Below are 20,407 nucleotides of genomic sequence, written 5' to 3' on the forward strand. Positions count from 1 at the left end.
GATTAACTTATATATTCATCCATTTGAATATCCAAAAGCATCACTTTCTAAATATGCATTTATAGATAATTTAAAACTTGTTCGTTTGTTTGTACATAACAAAAAAATTCCAATGAGAGCTGTTTTTTCTTCTACTTCCTAGTGCCCAAACTTCAGCATAGTATGATGCTTTTGGTCTCAAAATTTTCTATGAACGTTCCCCAATGCTCTGGTATCCATTACTCAATTTTAAGTTTTTGTGATGGAATATCCCTTTATCCGTTAACAATCACATCCCTCTTTTTCTAAGATTTCAATGAAGGACAAGATCATATAAACACCTTGTTTTCTCTTAAAAAAGCTTTTATTCTAATTTTTAACTTAAAAAATACACAACTATTTCAACAAAAAAGATAGTTAAAAAACAAAGAGGGCTTAATAAACAAACCCTGTTCGACAAAAAAATTCAGCGCAATAAATTGGCTCAAGTCTGCTCTGTAAAAATTGCTTAATATTATGCCTCCTTGCTGTGGAAGAAGAACATATGAGCCATTCAGACGTTACAAAACTTCCTTTGACAAAAATTTGTTAATATTTGTCTTCCAATTTTTCAGAGAATTTTCTTTGTCATTTGATCTAAAGTGTCTAAAAATTTCAAGAAAAAATATTCATAACTTTTTTTTCAAAAATATTTTCCAAGAGGAAATCTAGAATGCTCATACAGCGTTTTTCCTTTAGCATAGCAGTATGGCTAAAGCTTGCTGACATTTCTACAGAGGTGGTAAAAATTATCTGGTACATATTATTATCTAATATTGTTCTTTACGAGAATTGAATTAGAAGGTATAAAGTAGTGAAAATTTAGGAAAAATTTCTGCAAAATTTAAAAATTGTCATGGGTTGATTCTTCTTTAAGAATTATTAAAAGTGTCAATTTTTAAAAAAATTCCCTGATCATAGTTGTTAATTTCAGATTGCAGAGGCAAATGTGAGGTAAGCCCATTAATCTCTGTCTTAGTAAAGTGAGTGTAATATCGTAAGTTCTCATTTCTTGAAAAAATCACATATTTTTTCCGAAACAGGCAGATAGTTTAACTCTGAATGATCGGTTTCTAATACTTCACAGCTTTTCAGAAATACCCAATACAATTAATTCAACATTTGAAGTCACCTGCAATAGAACATAAATACTTAAAGACAACAGTCAATGTATTTCAAGGTTGTACAGTTGTCTAAAATAACAATTTTCACCTCTCTGTTTATTCTCTTTACTTACTTTGATCACAAAACTGATAGAGATACCAGGGGGACCCAGAGAAAACCGAACGACTTTTGCCCTGGCTGTGTGTTGTACAGTATCCACCTATGCTAGGGTGTACCTTATTTTTATATTCAAGTTGTTCTACCCCAAAAAAGTGTCTATGTAGTCTCTACATGAACCTCTTAAAAGAAAAAAATTTTACAACACTTTCAACCCGTGCCTCAAAGGTAGGCCTTTTGAGGCACGGGTTACAATTTTTTCTCTTTAAGAGGTTCATTTAGAGACTACTTAGGAACTTTTTAGGGGTGGACCAACTTGAATTTTGCAAAACTCAAAAATAAGGTGCACCCTACCATATGCCTCACCAGAGAACCCTCTCAAATTCGGATTCCTTGGGGTTGATTACCCATGAAAAAAAATTTTCCCGATTCCGATGAAATAATTTCAAAATTTTGAAGGGAACCCAGACTTTTGAAGTACTGACCCCTCCCTAAACCTCCCAAGGGGAACCAGGAGAGCTCCAGGACTGTGAAATTCGGATTCCTTGGGGTAGATTCCCTGATCACTCCTGTAGTCCTGGACTTGGTCCACCCTAAAATAACCAGGGAAAAAAGGTATGGTGCCACAGGTCTGGACCACGCTGTACAGAGAGATTTTGGCAGTAATGATTTTAAAACAACTTACAAAACTTATAACTGGAACTTGTTTGAACTGATTAATTCTTTTGAATTATTGAGCAAAAGTCTGTTGTAAGCAAAGACATAAAGACGGAGCGCTCGTATCTAAAAGCACGGGGAAAAAGTGAAGCTAGGTTCGGCGCTGCGCGCTTGTGTGAGTGTGTAAATGAGCGCGGGAATCCATGGCGGCAAACGGAAATTTGATTTGAACTTGTCCTCTTGATTTTTGCACATTTCTTCTTCGAAACGTATTTTAAATTCCTAAAACGAATATACTAAGAAAGTTCGGTCTGCGTCCTAACATAATACACCTACTTCTGCTTGGTAACAGGCAGTAATCTCAGATAAAGTTAGTTTTTCTTCTGCTCATGGTGGTTCTGCAGGTTCAAACAGGCCGTTACAGTTCTAGATCAACGTTACTCCTAAATGAAATTAATCGGTCGACGACGGACGGAAACTAACCTAGAGTTAAAAAAATATGAGTTTGTACCTGAATTTGGGCAAAAATCAACCTAACATACTTTGTTTCCGCAATTTTATTTAGTTCCCGCCCTACATTTGAATTTCAAACTTGTCCCGATTTCGCCGCCAATCCTCTAGCCAATCGTAGAGGTGGTTGAAAAGAAGCTTCATTTTTTGCTTTTAGCCCTCCGTCTTTATGTCTTTGGTTGTAAGCAGGAAAGTCTAACTTATGCTATGGAAGAAAATTTACGAAAACTGAATGAGAATAAGCTGTCCTCACTGAAATTCTAGAGATAATTCGAAAGAACTGCTTTTAAGATACTGAGGTGCCTAAAACACGACGAGAGTGTTTTTGATACGATTAGAAAATGAAAAAAACAAGATCTGCGCATTTTTGTTTCTATGTTTTCAAAATTAATGGGTTTCCCTCTTATTCTCTGCATTTTTGTTCCAATGTTGTCTGAACTACTGGTTTTCTCTCTCATCTCCTTGAAGACTATAATTTCAGAATCACTGTTTTTACCAACCGACTCATCAATGATACACTCTTCATTAACTTTCTACAAAAACCCTCTATCAATTATCAATATACCCGTATTCTTCCCCACTCTTACTGAACTTAAAGCCTGAATGTCTTTCTGTTGAGTTGAGTTGTCCAAGACCTAAGACCATCATCAGTAAGCACTGATCGTTTTGATGGTCAGTGGAAAGACATGCAGCCAGCTTTGCACAAATTTTTTTGGTACTGTTTAACTATTGCTCGATTCCCTCAGTTAGAGATTAGTTAAGTCTGAAATAAAATTTATTACTTGTATCATAAGAGATAGACAGCACTTGTTTGCGTCTTCTTTAAGACATTTCTGCAAAGGCTTGCACAATTATTGCTAAGTATTCCTCAGTAATAATATAATGAATGATTGCTTTATTGAAACTGATCCTCAACTCCTCCCAGAGCAACAAAATGTATTGCTTGCCAACATTTAAGGTCCTCAGTAAACCTCCCTATTCTCATTTGAGCACTTTTATTTCAATTGAGACAGGCCTCTTCATGTTGACTGTTAGGATTTCTTTCCACAATTTCTACAACTTCTTCGAAAAATTAACCTTTTCTTTGATCATCCATTAAAGAAGGATTCTCTCCCCTATGGAAATTGACTAGTTCATGTCACCTGACTAATACTGCTGGAGTTATTTTTTTTCCAGGTCTCCTGAAAAGTCTAAGGATGTGCCCGAGTTTTCTGCATCTGACTGCTTCTGACTTTTTTGTTGTTCATTCCACATTGAAGCATACAGGCCATTCAGGTTGAGCAACTCTTCATGTCTGAAAAAATTAGACCATGCATGTGTTAAAAGAAAAAAAAAAACTTACTACTGCTGTTTACTATATTTTTTTTACATTAAAATTGAAATTTTCACTTTAGAAGTGGACGCGTACTGGTGGCTATTGAACCTAAATATTTATGGGTGACCCACGCTGATTTTCCTATTTCACACTGCTGAAAAGTCATAGAATTAGCAGGAATTTTTTTGCCATGCACTCGAGTTCTTTTCTCGGCAAACAAAACTTAGAGTGTGGATTATTTGCTGGCGCTACAGCTGACTTCTTAAATAGATGCAATGATAGTTACTGACCAACCTTAAAAATTAGAAGTACTTGCATTACATTAAAAGAAAGAATTAGGATACTGTAAGATGCTAGGGTAGCCACTTCAAATACTGATTCTAATGAGAAGAATCCACCTATTTGCCTATAAATGGTTATCTTAGCAAAAGTGTTAACACCACAGAGACTTCTTGGTCCATTACATGGTCTGTATTTACCACAGTGAAAAAAAAAAAAAAAAAAAAACAGAATCACACAAACCTTCCTCTTTCAACAATTTCTCCTTCTTTCAGAACAAGTATTTCATCAGCATTGATTACTGTTGATAAACGATGTGCAACAATCAGAGTTGTTTTATTAGCAGAAACTCTTGCCAAAGCAGTCTGTGAAACAAAATAAAAAATTAAAATAATAATTGAAAAAATGATAATTTGTCTAAATAGACAAAACAAGACAAATCAATTGACACATTAGGGTGCAGAGTGTTATAAAGCAGTCCTCATGGTAGATATTAAAGTTTTGTAATTTTTTTTTAAAAAAATGGCTTAGACAACCTCTAAGTATCATCTGGTTTGGCTTGGATTTTCCATCCACAGTAGAAACCAGGAAGTTGCAATGTTCTAACGTTCATTCATAAGACATACAAATAAGCTACATTCTAATGTTCCTTCCCTACTTGAGAGGTTTTTTTCCTAGTTCATATCCTTTTTCTGAGAAACATACTTAAACCTTTAGGGCATGAGTTAATTTTGGGTCTAGGATGCCGGGGGACAAGAACCTATGCAGTAATTGTCCTGTCTGAGTCTGGTGGTCTGAAATTTTCTTCTCAAAATTTTAAAGTTTTGATAATAATTGGTGCGCTGGGTGCAGAGAGGGAATTTTTTTATTGTGGTGTCCAAGGATCTCCATTAACGTTTCCTCCACTATAATTACAGCAAATGCATGGAATTTGTTAAAACATTGCTGAATTTTCTTCATGGTTTTACAATATTGAAAACTAAAAATTAAAGAAAATACACTCAATAATTTCCTCTCTAAAATATAAATTAGCAATGGAGATTCTAAAGCACTGCAACCAAGAGATATTCTTTCTGCACTCGACGCATTAATTTTTTCAAAAAAGAAAACACTGATAAAAATTTGAGACATCATGCCACAGATAAATAATTCAATTTTTATAAAAACCAAAAAATGCATTGATACGAATAAGTAACACAAAGCCGTATAAGGTTGAGAAGAAATTACCTGTATATTCCTTTCAGTCTGTGTGTCAAGTGAACTTGTGGCCTCGTCCAGAAGGATAATTGAGGGGGCTTTAAGAATTGTTCTTGCGATAGCAATTCTCTGTTTTTCACCTCCACTTAATTTAAGTCCTCGCTCTCCCACTACTGTATCATAACCTGAAAATAAAACACAGGAACAAATTTTGTGAATTAATAATGATACCAAGATAGGCATGCAAATGGTATTACGCCTTACATCCATTTTTTCAGTTGTCGCTTTTTAAAAGCAGATATTAAACTCCTGTTTTTACATTCTAACTTGCTTGAAGAGGCTCACACTTTAAGGAGTCATTTTAGTCCTCTTGCAGGGCAAAGGTAAAAAGGGAGAGGGGGATTTTTAAAATTTGCATTTCAAAATTTCAACCTTTCTTTGTGAAACATCATTTTTTGAGTAAAGCTGACTTTATCGTAATGCAAGTGATTTGAAAGCTATGGCAGTTCTCCTGATAAGCTTTAATTTGTGTTCATTTCAGATATTCATTACAGTTCATGGATGAATTGAAAATGAGTTATATTCAAATCTGCAATAGAGTTTTTTTGTGTACAATGGCGCAGGAGAAATAAATAAAATGACTCCTCAAGTCTGCAGGAACCAACAGGTTTTGATACCTACAAACGTGAGGAGCATTGTGCATTAATCAGAGCTTTGAATGGCCCTTACTGGGCTTAAATCTAACTAAATGTAAGAATATTTTAATCAGAAAATCGGGTCACAAACCTTTGGGGAAAGTTAAGATTTTTTCATGAATATCTGCATTTTGCGCTGCTGCTACAATCTCTGAATCTGTAGCTGAGATACGGCCATAGGCGATATTAAACTTTATGGAGTTGTTGAACAGCACAGTGTCTTGGGGTACAACACCAATCACCTCTCGCAACGACTTCTGTAACACTGTTTTAATGTTCTGACCATCCACTAAAACTGCGCCTGAATTCGCATCATAAAATCGGAATAATAAACGCACTATAGTACTCTTCCCACTTCCACTTGGTCCGACCTGAAAGTAAAATTATTAAATTTAGGAAAACGCAATTGTAGCAACCAACCCTTTTCAAGTGAAATGTCACACTCTGCAGGAACTTTTATGCTATGTTCGCATCCCATTTGCTGAGATAGGAGCTTGGAGTAAAATTGCCTACTCAGAAACATAACAGTGAAAAACTGCTTCGGTGTAAAACATAAAATGATACAGAGCAAGAACCGCTTTTGTAACGATCTCATGTCATAAGAAAAGGGGTGCGTGCAAAACGGACCATTTAAGGCTCGTGGCAGATACCTTTGAGACTTGCCCTATTCATTCATCAAACAATACCCCATCTTTTCCCAAAGTTTCAAGCCCCCCAAAAATTTTGGGGAGACGCAGCGGGAGGTCAAAGTTAAAAATCAGCAACATTTTTGCGAATTTGTCACTCGAAAACCGAGAAGTTTTGAAAAACGCAGTTTAAACGAGCGTTTCCAGCGTGACGAGAGCTTTCAGAAAATGTATATTATCATAGGGTTTGGTTGACATCAGCTCGAGTTATCGCCTCCAAAGCGGCGGAACACTAAAAGAAGACCCTACTTTTTTTCACGTCCGGGCCGATTTAAAAAAAAATCATTTTTTTATTTGGATGAAATACTGATATGTTGTTCCTAACTCTCTGTAGCCCCTCTAGCTTTATACCGCATACTGGGGAAATGTTTTGGTCAAGAGTTATAGGAGCAGAAAGGAGCGAAGGTTGGGGAAATTGGCTATTTTAAACTGCGCGCGCTGCATTGATCGGGCGGATAAAGTCCCCTCCCACTCAGTTCTGCGAATCACACTTCTCGACCAAACTCGCATTGTTGCCATGTGTTGTCTGGTCCGCTGCCGCGCACAGTTTAAAAAAATTTAAAGCTTTTTTCTTCTCATAGGGGGAACGTTTCACAAACATTTTAAGCAATAATTCATTCCCCTTATTTCCTTTCAAATAGTAATATTGAGAGACTAAGTGATAGACAAAGGAGACATGGAGAAAATGGAGCAATAGTTGAAACAGGTGATTGTTATAGACTAAGGGAAAAATGATGGAGGAACTACGGGGCCTCTCAAGGGTTGTTATTAGTCAGTCTATTACTTCCCTCCATTAATATTTTTAGCCACCCGATTCCACCTAAAGGATCGTTCCATTTTCTCTTTGTCTATCAGTTTCAGTGATTAGTCTACTAAATTAGATGTAAAATTAAGCTGACTGATTGCTTGACCAAGTATTCTTGGTTGAGCAATACTTACCAGAGCTACCGTTTTCCCTCCGGGTACAGTGAAATTAATGTTCTTCAGAATCATTTTTTCTGGTTGATATGAAAAAGAGACATTCCGAAAGTCGATCTGACCTTTAGAAATGACAAGAGGGGGAGCATCTGGAGCATCAAGTACATCTGGAGCTTCATCCATCAACTCGAACATATTCTCCATATCAATAAAGCTCCCCTGAATAGCCCTAAAAATTACAAGAGTAGGAATCAAATATTGCGATCAGAGAACAGCGCGCTCATTAAACATTTTTCCTTCTTGTATGCACATACATTTCACAAAAATTGCCAATACACACATTCTTTGATGAGTTAAGATTATTGCTGCTTACATAAATACGGATGAATCAGTAAGAAAACAATATGCCACTAGAGGCGGTCTAAACTGGACGCGAGCGTAATTTGTTTTCTCTTCAAAATTTTACATGGAAAACGATTCACACAACGCAAAGTGCAAAAATCAACTTCTAAACGAGATGTTAACAGGTATTATTAACCCTTGTTACCAGATACTGATCAGCACTTTTTCCCACTTAACCCATGTAAAAAAAATCCTCATTTTATTGCACAAGGTGACAACTCTTTTTCAACGCGGATCAAATGGAAGTTAAATATATAAACGACTTCATTATTATTTATGTCATGTAAGGAATTTTAATTGTAAACACTCATGCCTCGTTCAAGAGTTAATTTCCGCACTTCCTGTTGTGCGATTCGTTTTTCTCAAGGAATTTTAAAGAGGAAACATGTTGCGTAGTGCTTCAAATCATACTTTGTTAAGAGGCCCATTGTGGACAAAATAATCAGTCACTGGCTCAAGATAGACGGTGAAGACTTTTTAAAAACGGACGTTAACATGAAGAACATACAAGGACTAAGAAAGAAACTTCAACTTTTCAGTGTTACCACTCTTCCTCTCTACATATATTTCTTTTCTTTCCAGTTTTATTTTTCTTCTTCTTCTATTTATGTATTAAATTTTTTACAGGCAGTAGCCTATTATCACAATTACAATAAAAATATGTGAAATGCGGCCTTATTCTATTCTTTTTTAGTTCTATTGTTTTTTCGATTGTGTTTTGGAAAGACCCCTCGCATGGTTATCATATTTTGGTTATTTTTTACTTTATCTGTCTGTCTGTTATACAGAGTGTGTCAGGGTTGACAGACGTTATGCTGCAATTTATTGGATTGAAAAAAGACTTTTTTGCAGTATAAATTTTCCTCAAAAATCACCTCCCCTTAGAGCTTAACCGAGGAAGTGGGTGCTGGCCAGAATAATGAGGGTGAAATAGGTGTTTAAAATTTCAAATTTTTAAGTGATATAATTTTGAATTGACTTATGTTAAGAAATAAAGTAATATTACCTGTAAAAAGTGCCGAACCAGTTGAGGGGAACATACAACTGAAAGATGTAAGTAGTAAATAAAAAGTAGTCCCCGATGGTTAAAGTCCGCTCAATAGTCACTTGATGAACACACAGAAGTGTTCCGATGAGTAGCCCAATGCAGATTACTGTATTTTGAAACAAATTCAGAAGAGCTAATGACATCTGTGTCTTCCACTCTTCCTTCTGAAAACGGCAGACAAGATAAATATGAGTTTTTCCAGAATCTAGAACTGAAGTCTGTACTTGCAAGGTGCAGTCATGGAGTAGTTGCAAGTAGTGGGAATTCTAGTCGCCATTGTATTCTTTAGGGTCATCCATAAATTATGTTAAGCATGTAGAAGGGAAGAGGGGTCTCTAACAACCTTACGAGGGGAGAGGGGAGAAGGGGTAGGGCTGAGCCTTACATAAGCTTTCCAGCCTATTTTTAAAGAAAATGCAAAAATCCATTTTTCGTCAGGTAAAATTCAAGATGAAATAGAGGAAATCAAAACATCACCAATTGCTGACCAATCGGACCATGATCCTGTCATTTCTCTTGATTCCCATTTCTCCACAGTACAGTTGTACATACACTGTACCTACTTCTTATTGATTATTGCTATTATGTCTTCTCTGAAAATACAAGCACAATAATACAAATATACCTGATAATCAAAAATTGAATGACGATACTCCTGGACTTCAAAATCCTCGGCACAATAATACTTGACAGTTTCAAAATTTAGAAGGGAGTCTGCAGTTCGAGCTTTAACTGCATTGTCTTTTAAATTCATACTTCTCTGAAATTTGGTGCGCCATTCAGTAATACCAATAGTTGCAACTGAAATAAAGTGAGAAACATGTTCAAGATAAAAAATTAAATAGAGCAGTAATGGTCACAGGCATTGTGATACTTAAATTGATAATTATTTAGCACGAGATGAAACTTGAATAAAACTTTGAACACTCTGTATCCATTGCCTATCATTCATTTATCCTGATCTTGTTGTTAAGGTCGAATGAATTTGTTTAGAAATTACTTAAAGAGGTATAAAAATGCAAAATTTCGCAATCCTTGGTTGGTTTGGGGGCATGGGTGATCTTGGTACTCGGAACATAGTAGGTCCCAGCATGCCACGTCAATTTTAAATAGTTTTCCCAGGATAAACTTGTTTTTTTGAACTTTTTAAAGCTTAAGCAGTCTACTTTCATTACAATTTTTTTTTTTTTTTTTTCGTGCAATCCCCTCAACGCCACAACTAAAAATGTGAAAAACTGAAAATTAGAACTACGACAACCAGGCAACAATGGATGAAATTTTCAAGATGAACCAATTACTTATGGTATTCTCTAAATTTTGAGGCCAAAATCATCTTTCTATGACAAATTTTCCACTAGATATGAAAGCTTAAAGTTTTAACTTTGACCCCTCCCCCCCAATTGTCTGATTTCAAAAATAGTCAGTGTTTCAGACTCGAAAAGTGATCCTCTATAGACTCAGAAAATATTTCGATGATCAGGCCGAGGTTGAAAATAATCAATTTTGAATGAGGTCTTATGTTCCTTGCTCTGGCCACAAGAGTGAGAGACAAGTGAGAATAAGAATCCAAGCACGATTCGTCATTATGAATCTTTGTTTACATTCCAGAGAGCCAGAAACATGAATTCTGACGGTAAATGAGCGAAATTGTTAATTAGTGTTTCACGTGAGGCTGTGTTAGTTACTATGCGCATTCACAGAGGAACATGATCGTTTTCATAAGATTATTATCAGGCAATGCATCACGCCGTTGCTAAGTAGTCACCAGAGACTCTGCCGGAAGCTAAATTCATTGATAGTACTTGTTTACTATTCTTTCACTTAACTTCAACTACTATCAATGGTACCATACTTGTGGTTCAAGATATCACAAAACATATTGATATTTCCTTCCTTGTGAAACTTACCTAGATACAAGAACATCGTTGTAAATACAATGAGGCCATACCAAACATTAAAAGCCACAATGAAGTAGACAATTGCGACCACAATGTCAACAAGAGTCGGAACAAGATTGAACAGGATGTACGATAAAATGTTGTTTATACTGTTGGCTCCTCTGTCCATTATCCTGAGAACTTCGCCTGTTTTACGACTCAAGTGCCATCCGAGTGAAAGACCATGTAAATGAGAGAATAAGCTCACCTAAAACAACAAAGTTCATGGTGTAAAAAAAAAGAACTGGCAGAAAACAATTCAAAATAACTGAGCTATATTGGGTCGTATATTTGATCTTTTTTTATTTTAAGTGTGACGTCCATTAGGCGCAAGGAGGGTTCCTGATCTGTTGATAACATGCAGACCACTGGCCACCTTTTACGCCAAATGAAACAAAGCGCACTCTAAAACTATTTTGGCAGGTTCCTTGATCAAGCAGTGTTTCTCTTCTGCTCTGTGTTGTTCAAAGTCTATAAAATGTACAACAGCTGAGCCGAAGAGTCAAGATTGACACAAATTGCGGTTGCAATATTTTTACACTGCAAAAACTGTTTAGGAAAGATTTGGTGGCAATTTAATTTAAGTAGATCATAGTTTTTTTTGAGCGTGAAGTTTGAATTCATGAATGTGGATTCATGAAGAATCAACGCGAATACTTTGCTTAGGAGTTACTTTCGATAATTTTTGTTGTAAAAATTGTGTTCTACATGAAATTCTGATGACAAAACATACATCATTAGTCTTAAATTAGCACCTTGTCTAGTGGTCCATTTCAAGGGAAAAATTAAAATTTCAAAAACAGAGTGCAGAAAAGATTACCTCGAGCTCTCGAGTATTATATTGCTGAACGCTGACCCACAAGACAGATCGAACATTGTTGAGGAGCCCAGTTCCACCTGTGCCTCCTCCTTGCAACAGTTTTAGTCCAGCGTAAATAACAACAAGCTCCCAGGGAAAAACCATTGTGGTTCCAGTCATACTATCCACTGAAATAAAATAGAAAATTCTCCGTTCACAAAAGCTTTACCATATTCTATCAACTTCCAGCGAAAGTATCACAAGCACCATTTACGCTTATTATTACACGCTACCTTGCCAGATACCTCTATAATGTTTAAATTTTTTCTTTAAAATTTTTACACATACCATTGTTCCTCAGACGTAAGGGCATACATCGATTTCTGCATGAGCTCTAGTAAGCATAGCTTTATACGTAAAACAGGGCTCACATGGAAATTGAGATAAGCCCTTGTATCAGAAAGGCGACGGTACTTTCATGAAAATTTCAAAGATTAATCTTGATGACAAAAGACACATTTAGTAAACTTTTCAAGTTAATCCGTTCATTAATTTTTATTTTGAAAGGTGTGATGAGTTTAGGAAGTTTGGCAACAAAAAGCTCGAGTACAAATGGTGCTTGTGATACTTTGACTGGAAGGTGGCAATTACTCTGAGATGCTGATTCTGGCAATACATATAAACTTCACGCAGATGATACTTTTGAGCAACAGTTACTCCTGTAACTATCGCCAAAAAAGAGAGCTTCAACTCTACCATCACAATCTGTAGCTGGAAAATTAGGCTTTGACACCTCAAAAAAACAGGCAAAAGATATATCCCCTCGATTTTTTTTCGTGTCCTTACAATTTGCAAAAAGTGCAAACTCTAAAACAGCCATCTAAAAAATATTTACAGATCCTAAAAATTGTGACTGCTGCAGGGTGTCTACAGATTTGGCAGAAAAAAATTCCCCAACTTTTCCAGATTTGCTCTGAACAAAAAAATCAAAAATTTTTGACTTTTCACATCAAAAATTTGCATGCATGGGACTGAAAATGAACGTTTAGCCAATGACAGAAACCTGGGGGTACGATACAGTAAACTGTACTGGCTCACTGTTTGCTTGTCAACAGTGCGAATAATTTTTCAAGTTTCAAGATTTTCAAAAGTCTAGTCCTCTTCATATATTCCTTTACCATTCCCTGATTTCTATAACCTGATGTTTCCTCACAATTCTCCGTTTTACATACATGTAGAAATCCTGCTACAGGCTTAGATGGACTCAGGAGCTTGCCTCAAAATTGATTAAAAAAAAAAAAAACTGATAAGACGAAAAGATATTTATTAGTTGTATTATAATTTATTGACGTATATTCATTGATTAAAGAAAGCAGATCACTTACCGATTTCTTGGCCCATTTTCGGAACATAGAAATTTGTTAGCCGCCCTCCTATAAGGAGAGTGAAACATATAAGTACTCGCAGTTGGAGAAAAATACTTTTTCTCGGCCACAGAAATGGCATCAGTGTTTTAATTTTTTTCCATCCACTATGCCATGTTGACTGATTTGATTCAACATTAGGACCGGACTAGGAGGTGACAAAAAAAAAAAAGAAACAAAATGAGATGGGTTAGTGGTTTTACTTGACTTAAGTATTTTTCTAAAAATATGTCATTGAAATTTTTACTTTTTTCATTAATTTGATTGTTTGTGCCATGAATTTTAAAAGTTCTTATTTTTTAAATAAATATAGTCTTCAAGAATTGGAATGTTTTACTTTACTATGTAAATTGACAAATTGAACAAAAATGCTACTGAAGGTCTGGTAAGGCTGCTTTAGCAAAAATATGAAATGGTGTGAATGGGTGTCAAATAGATGATATTGTCACCCACCTCTCTTTCACACTAGATGGACATCATCAATACTGCCGATTAATAATACTGCCATATGCTGAGGAAAAACGCCATGTAAACCCTCAGGTGTTGCCAAGTTTCCTGATATTAATCACAAATTTTCGAAAAAATTTGTAAATGTTTTTCTTCCAATTTTTTTAGATTTTGTTCGCAATTTCACCTAAAGTTCATGAAAATTTTAAGGAAAAATATTCATAGCTTTCTTCAAATATAAGCATTTTATCGATGAAAATTCGACACCTCTCGAATGTTTATACAGCACTCTTCCTCAGTATGGCAGAATAGGACCATATGAAAGACAGGATAGGATCAGCTGCGAGGAATTCACTATCATCTGTTTGCTACAACCAATTTTATATCTGAAGTTAAAAGCGAAAAAAATACATGACTAAACATTTTCATCCATCTATCTCAAAACATTCCGGTACCATTAAGTTTCCAGACAGGAAATTTTTAATGAGGATAGGTGAGAACCCTTTAGAGGAAGCTCATAAGAATTTAAAAAAGAAAGGATAAAATTCTCCTGCTCACCTCCATGTTTTCTGCTGCAGAATTGGTTAAATTGAAATATTCTCGTGAGGTGATGATTCCAGGTGCTCGTAGCCCCAGGATAAAAATTACAGAACAGAGCAAGTAGCGTGTAACGAAGAGGGCCATTTCAATTTTATCCTCCTTTCTGCAAAATACACAACAAAATTAGTATGATACACCTGCGCTGGGGTGAATTGAAATGTTGGCTACAGTTCTGCTGTACTGTCAGTCCATAGGATTTCCGCAGGATTTCCAACTTACAGTAAATGTACAGCAAATGCAGTATGTTTGGTAGGTGGAGTCTTAAGGGAAGGTTGCAACCTTTTCCACAATCATCAGCGTAAATGATTCAATTTTGGTTCCGTCGTACAGTGTATCTTACTTTTCAAATTAAGTAGAATTATATTATGCAAATAGTGGACTTACAGCAAAATATGGATTTATTGCTCTTTGGTTTAGCTCAGTAGAGTTGCCAAATTATATTTGAATGCTGATTTTACGGCACCTTTGATCATTAATTTCTCCCAGGTTCAACTCATTTAACAATTATTGCCCTCCTGGTATCTCTCTGCCTTCATTACAAATCACAGTGAATCTAATGAAAACACTGATTGACAAAATTTGAATCCAGAATCAACGGAGTATACAGTCTAGCTGTAGTATAAAAACTAAGAACAACAACGTCAAGATTTAAAGATTGATCAAATGCAGGAATTTGGTAAAGGAGGAAGGCAGTAAACCCAAAATATCAATTTGTCCAAAAGTACGATGAAACTGGTATTTGAGTTGTCTAAAATTATGCAAAGTCATTGTAATTTTAAAAACTTTTTTTGTTTGAATGAAGCTCTATTTGTGACTGGCCATAGGGACCTTGATCCACTTACACAAAGTAAAAGAGTTTTTGTCCAGTTAGATTGAAAAACTGGATTTCAAATCATTGACAGAAAACTCTTTCTTTTATCCTTAAGAATAAACTGACAGCATCTTTGTTGACTTTTATATAAATTAAGAGCAAGTCTGGTCAGGCGGCAATTTTATAAATTAAAGGTGGGAGATAATGATTTCAAACAGCTTTTTCTCAAAAGTACATTTTCTGAACTGTGAACTTCAAACCCCTGTGGCAATAGTTTGGTTTGATATTTTAGGACGTTTTTGTTCTAAAATGTCCGTTTCATTCTACTCGAAACTCTCATATGAATAACTCTATTTTAAGTTTTTACGGAAAAAGGTCCTATTTACAAAGGACAATCACATTTACATTTTGGCTCAGTTTACAAATTCATCCTGATCTACCCGTGCTTTTTACGCTGTACTTTCGTATTTTAAACTTAAGTTCGGACCTTTATAAGTTAGAGGTTTGTGAATCAGGAGATATAACACGGGTACTTGGGGAGAGAGTAAACGTAGAAAAAATTGTTGAGAAGTTGAGAAGTGTTGGGGTGAGTAAGATTTCTCTTTTAGAACCTGGGATTTTTCATGAAATCTGGAACTTAGTAGGCTTCGAAGGAAGAAAAAACAAGACTCACGTTTTAATTTGGAACCACCAATCGCTACGTCCCAAGTTTATGAAGGTTAAGTTTTCTCCTATGAAGAGGATCGACCAAAATATTAAAAGCACGAGGCCATGACCACAGGATGGAATTGACGGGAGTAGATAATGTCGCTCTTTGAAAATTAAAATCAAAGAGAAGATAATTGTGGAGACCAGCCCAACAGTGGAGAATATCTGAAACATTGAACAGTTTCGTTTAAAAGGGGAAAACCAGCATTGAATTGGGAGAGAAAAAATAAATCATACAAAATCCTTCCTTTTCCGATTGCTTTGGAACTTTACAAAATACTTTAATACTTTGAGCTGATTCAGCTCAGTTTACTTACTGATTGAAAAAAATTCTTAAAGTGGTTATAGTATGTCATAGTCTGATATGTGGTTCCGTACTTTATTTCAAACAAATTACATACTACAGAGGTAGGAATAAGTCAAGTAATCTTGACGGCCTCTTTGACTGAGTGAAACTGTCCACTTAAAACAAGAGAGGGCTAAAATAATGGGTGCAATTTTGTGTATGTATACTTACCATTGAAGAATTCTAGAAAGGAGATGCGTTTCTAATATCTACAGGGTGTACCAAAAGTCCGTCCCACCCCTGCAAACTTTTGAACGAATTGAGCTAGGGTAATGAAACTTTGGGAATGTTCCTATCTCAAAGGGGACCATCTTTTGGGGGGGTCAAAATTTTGGTCCTCCCTCAGGGGGGGCGCGGGGGCCCCCAACTTTTTTTTTTCAAATGGCAACCCCTATCTTGTGATACATCATTCGAAAGAGCATAAAAAACTAAGAATTTTGGCGCAAACCGCAGATCAATATCTTAATTTTTGACCGAGTTATGATAGGTCAAAGGTCAAATTTGACCTATTTTCAAAAAATCATAACTCCGGTTCAAATTATCGTGAAGAAAAAATAAAACGGGAAAATCTACCAAATTGTGTCCACTTTTAAGTAAAAGTTGCAGAAATCACTTCGCTGTAATTTTAAGGGGGGGCTCGGACCCCCAAATACGTCAATTCAAAGGTCATTCAATTTTCTTGCGAAAAAAGGCAATTTCCCCTAGATTTGCCTCCACATTATCTCAGTAAGGTCAAAATTAGTTCAACATTACGTTGGCAAGTCCCCAAATTTCGGGAACAGTTTAAAAAAAACGAAATTTAAGGTGATTAAATTTGACCGTTTAAATTTCGTTTTTTTTTAACTTTTCCCGAAATTTGGGGACTTGCCAACGTAATGTTGAACTAATTTTGACCTTACTGAGATAATGTGGAGGCAAATCTAGGGGAAATTGCCTTTTTTCGCGGGAAAATTGAATGACCTTTGAATTGACGTATTTGGGGGTCCGAGCCCCCCCTTAAAATTACAGCGAAGTGATTTCTGCAACTTTTACTTAAAAGCGGACACAATTTGGTAGATTTTCCCGTTTTATTTTTTCTTTACGATAATTTGAACCGGAGTTATGATTTTTTGAAAATAGGTCAAATTTGACCTTTGACCTATCATAACTCGGTCAAAAATTAAGATATTGATCTGTGGTTTGCGCCAAAATTCTTAGTTTTTTATGCTCTTTCGAATAATGTATCACAAGATAGGGGTTGCCATTTGAAAAAAAAAAGTTGGGGGCCCTCCGCGCCTCCCCTGAGGGGGGACCAAAATTTTGACCCCCCCAAAAGATGGTCCCCTTTGAGATAGGAACATTCCCAAAGTTTCATTACCTAGCTCAATTCGTTCAAAAGTTAGCATGGGTGGGACGGACTTTTGGTACACCCTAAAGAAAAAAGAGAGAAATAACAAATGTGGGTGAAATGACATTAATTCAAAGAAAGTTGCTTACCATGTACCCATAGATGATTCCATGGTTTATGATAATTGCTTCGACTACAAATCTTGATATTGTTACTACAGCAAGTAGTACTGTGATAGCAATCTGCACGCGGAAAAGTTTGGAGGCTGGAAATGACACCATAACTGGTGTACTGTATTTCCTGTAGTAAAATAGCTGAATAGTTCCAAAAATGAAAAGAAAGCCAACAAGTAATCCGGCATAGACTGTTTCCATAAAACACTGTGATACTCCATGGTTGACCCAGATTTCCGAGAAAGTAACGTTAGGGGGACAAAATTTCATCATCTTGGTGAAAATCTGCAAATTCCATCACAGGCAAAAAATTAGTAGGTGAACAATAATGGAAAATGGACCGATGTTGAAAAATTGCATTTATTGGATTCATGAAAAATATTTTTAGCAAGCAAGGTTGAGGGTCTTTTAACAAAATGGGTCCATAGCTGAAAATATTTTAAAGAATCCGAGCGAGAAAAATCTAAATAAAAGAGCAAGCTAATTGTGTTTCCTCAAAATATTTTTACTATGAATGAGATGGTCTTCTTATTTCTTTGCAGAATTTGTTCAGTATTTCTCCAGACGATTCTTTGGAGCAGTTATCAGTTGCAATCGCCGCCTGCCTCAAAATTTTCCTACTCTTCATTTCTCATTTTTTGCTGAGGAAAAAAATCTATTGCAATATTCCTTCATCAGCTACAAGATTGCCTCACGCCGAAAACAAGCTGGGGCTAAATCGAGTTTTGAGGGCCAGGCTCGCCACAAACAAGGAGATACTGGGTCCAAAGCCCCGGCCCCGATACCATGGACCCAATATCCCCACCCTTTGTGGCGGGCCTGGCCCTTCAAACTCAATTTACAGTGGTTCTCCGGATAGATAGTGGACGGGTGGTCTGGATCACCCAGTATATACGTGGCGTGGAACTGAAGGAACTCTACCCAAGAGCCCAAGAAAATATTGAATCATGAACTTTTATTTGTGAGGAAGCAATTGATTTTTTTTTTATTTTTGGAGGGGGAAAGCGGCAGTTAAAAACAAAAACTTTTCTGGGAAGTTTTGCTTTTCAAAGTTGCTTGGCAAAAAAAGTATGCTACCTTCTGAGAAAGACACGGTCAAGCGAGCTTGGTTTTGGGAAGGTATATTGAGAACTATGTAGGCATTGGTTCTTGTGGGAAAATAATCATCTGACATAATTATTTCTATGAAGGAAACCATTAAACGTGTCAATTATATATCAAATATATAATAATACAGTGAGGAAAAATGCCGAGAGTTTTTTTTTTTTTGGGGGGGGGGGGGGGGCGTTTAACACATTCTTTGACCAACACTAAGCCCTCTCAGCAGGGGATCTCCATCTCTCGCATGACATGTGAGTAGAGAAAAATTAAATATTTTGGCGAGTCAAGCTACAAAGTCAGGTACAAAATCCCATAATAAGTAAAGTGAGGGGTGACATGTTTCCTTCAGAGCAATATACATGTATGTTATTAAGGATGAGAAAAATTGAAAAGTCATTGCACGACAAGGTGAGAACGATGATGAGTTCATAAAAAACAACCTACTTTAGATGCTGTTCGGATGAGGCGATAAATTTTGTTTCAGGTAAACGTTGTCTCAAGCTAACAAGCATCCATTCCCAAAATATTTAAAGCCTCGTTCAAAATAGTTGGTCCAATTACGAACTAAAGGTCTACTTAAGTGGTATGAATAATGCATTCAAAAAGATAGCACATGGGGTTTACCTTTTACATAATTGATCACTTACCTCTTCCAAAACCTCTGATGCTTATTCTAATGAATGGTCGATTGGCAAGTCATGCCACTTCATTCAAGTATCATAATTGTTGTGTATAGGAGAGTGGGATACTTTAAAGTTACGATATCTTAGCACAACAGCGAAGTTCTTATCTTAAAAGCTCTAATACTCTATTATCACCAAAATTTCGGGATCGGTAAAAAGTGGCCGAGGTTAGGTCAACAACGATGCCGAAAGCAGTGAAGGCGAGAAAACGAGTGAACAGATTGGCCCAGATATTCCGGACCACATTTCACCAAAAACTGCTGTTTGTCAAACCGCCGTCAACACCTACCAAGCGGCGAGTAGGCCTTCGGCCATGCTCGGCAATCTTCGTAGCCAATCAGGTTGCCGCTCGCCGCCCGTAATCTCGAAGAAGGTTCGGCTCCTACAACACCCTACACTTTTCGAATTTTGGATTTTGGCATTCGGCCTGATTCTCTTTTCCTCTTTTCCGTAATTAATAACAATAAAAAATTCATTTAATCATTACTTAGCGGCACCTTGTCCAATTTGTGCCTAGCGCCTCTACAACTTTGCAAATTTGGACGTTACCTTTTGAACATTTCATCCCTTCCCTTTGAAATTACTTTGAATAAGTACACTTCACATATCACACGGGACTTTTATCTGCATATTTACTTGGCTTTATTCGCAAAGGATCTTTTAAGAAGTAAATTCTTTCGATAACTTATTGGGGATGGTCAAGTCACCAATTAGAGCCCGTCATTCCATGCCATTATTATTACAGGACTAGGTTTCTTACCTATAATTTGATGGGCACCGTGAGAATAATAGATAACCGTATTTGATCCGTGCCTTAAAAAATGAACTGCTGGTGGCAGAACCATCTTGGTGATGTTCATTAGGAATTTTAGACTTTATTCTATTTTTTCAGCAGATGAACCTTACATGGTAACTTGTAAAGTTTTGCCTCATTTTCCTTGAGTTCTACTTAGTTTGATGCCAAAAAACAAGAAAATTCATGGAGAAACGTGCCTTAAAGGTGATAGTTCCCCCTCATACTTACTATCAGAGTTCCAACGGAAAAAATCTTGTTGTCATAGGTAAATACGGTTTCCATTGCTTCTTCAGCTGTTAATAGACAACT

General features: G+C 36.3%; 1 protein-coding gene across 2 annotated transcripts; it reads right to left on the bottom strand.

Annotated features, from left to right (window-relative positions):
- Positions 1 to 321: 321 nt before the first annotated feature.
- Positions 322 to 19,490, bottom strand: Hmt-1 (ABC transporter ATP-binding protein/permease Hmt-1). Of its 2 annotated transcripts, XM_072301307.1 has the most exons (15): positions 19,267 to 19,490; positions 17,495 to 17,803; positions 15,638 to 15,837; positions 14,112 to 14,256; positions 13,068 to 13,254; positions 11,704 to 11,870; positions 10,854 to 11,091; positions 9,572 to 9,747; positions 8,905 to 9,110; positions 7,518 to 7,725; positions 5,984 to 6,263; positions 5,228 to 5,382; positions 4,244 to 4,365; positions 3,549 to 3,700; positions 322 to 1,150 (listed from the first exon to the last, which is right to left on the bottom strand). In XM_072301307.1, the coding sequence occupies exons 2-14, from the start codon at positions 17,789 to 17,791 to the stop codon at positions 3,568 to 3,570; spliced, it is 2,514 nt and encodes an 837-aa protein (XP_072157408.1). In that variant the 5' UTR covers positions 17,792 to 17,803; positions 19,267 to 19,490; the 3' UTR covers positions 322 to 1,150; positions 3,549 to 3,567. The 2 variants fall into 2 exon arrangements, with proteins under 2 accessions (XP_072157408.1, XP_018915511.2); XM_019059966.2 differs by having other exon boundaries at positions 322 to 3,700; positions 19,267 to 19,489.
- Positions 19,491 to 20,407: the final 917 nt, after the last annotated feature.

The sequence above is a fragment of the Bemisia tabaci genome, chromosome 6 (genome assembly GCF_918797505.1).
Source record: "Bemisia tabaci chromosome 6, PGI_BMITA_v3".
In the NCBI taxonomy this organism is placed as follows: domain Eukaryota; kingdom Metazoa; phylum Arthropoda; class Insecta; order Hemiptera; family Aleyrodidae; genus Bemisia; species Bemisia tabaci.

Excerpts from the sequence above, each read along its gene's own strand:
- Hmt-1 (XM_072301307.1), bottom strand. The coding sequence starts at position 17,791 with ATGATGAAATTTTGTCCCCCTAACGTTACTTTCTCGGAAATCTGGGTC. Across the intron at positions 13,255-14,111 it reads CTGCAGCAGAAAACATGGAG|TCCGGTCCTAATGTTGAATC; the intron begins GTGAGCAGGAGA and ends GTCACCTCCTAG. Across the intron at positions 6,264-7,517 it reads GAGGGAAAACGGTAGCTCTG|GTCGGACCAAGTGGAAGTGG; the intron begins GTAAGTATTGCT and ends TTTTACTTTCAG.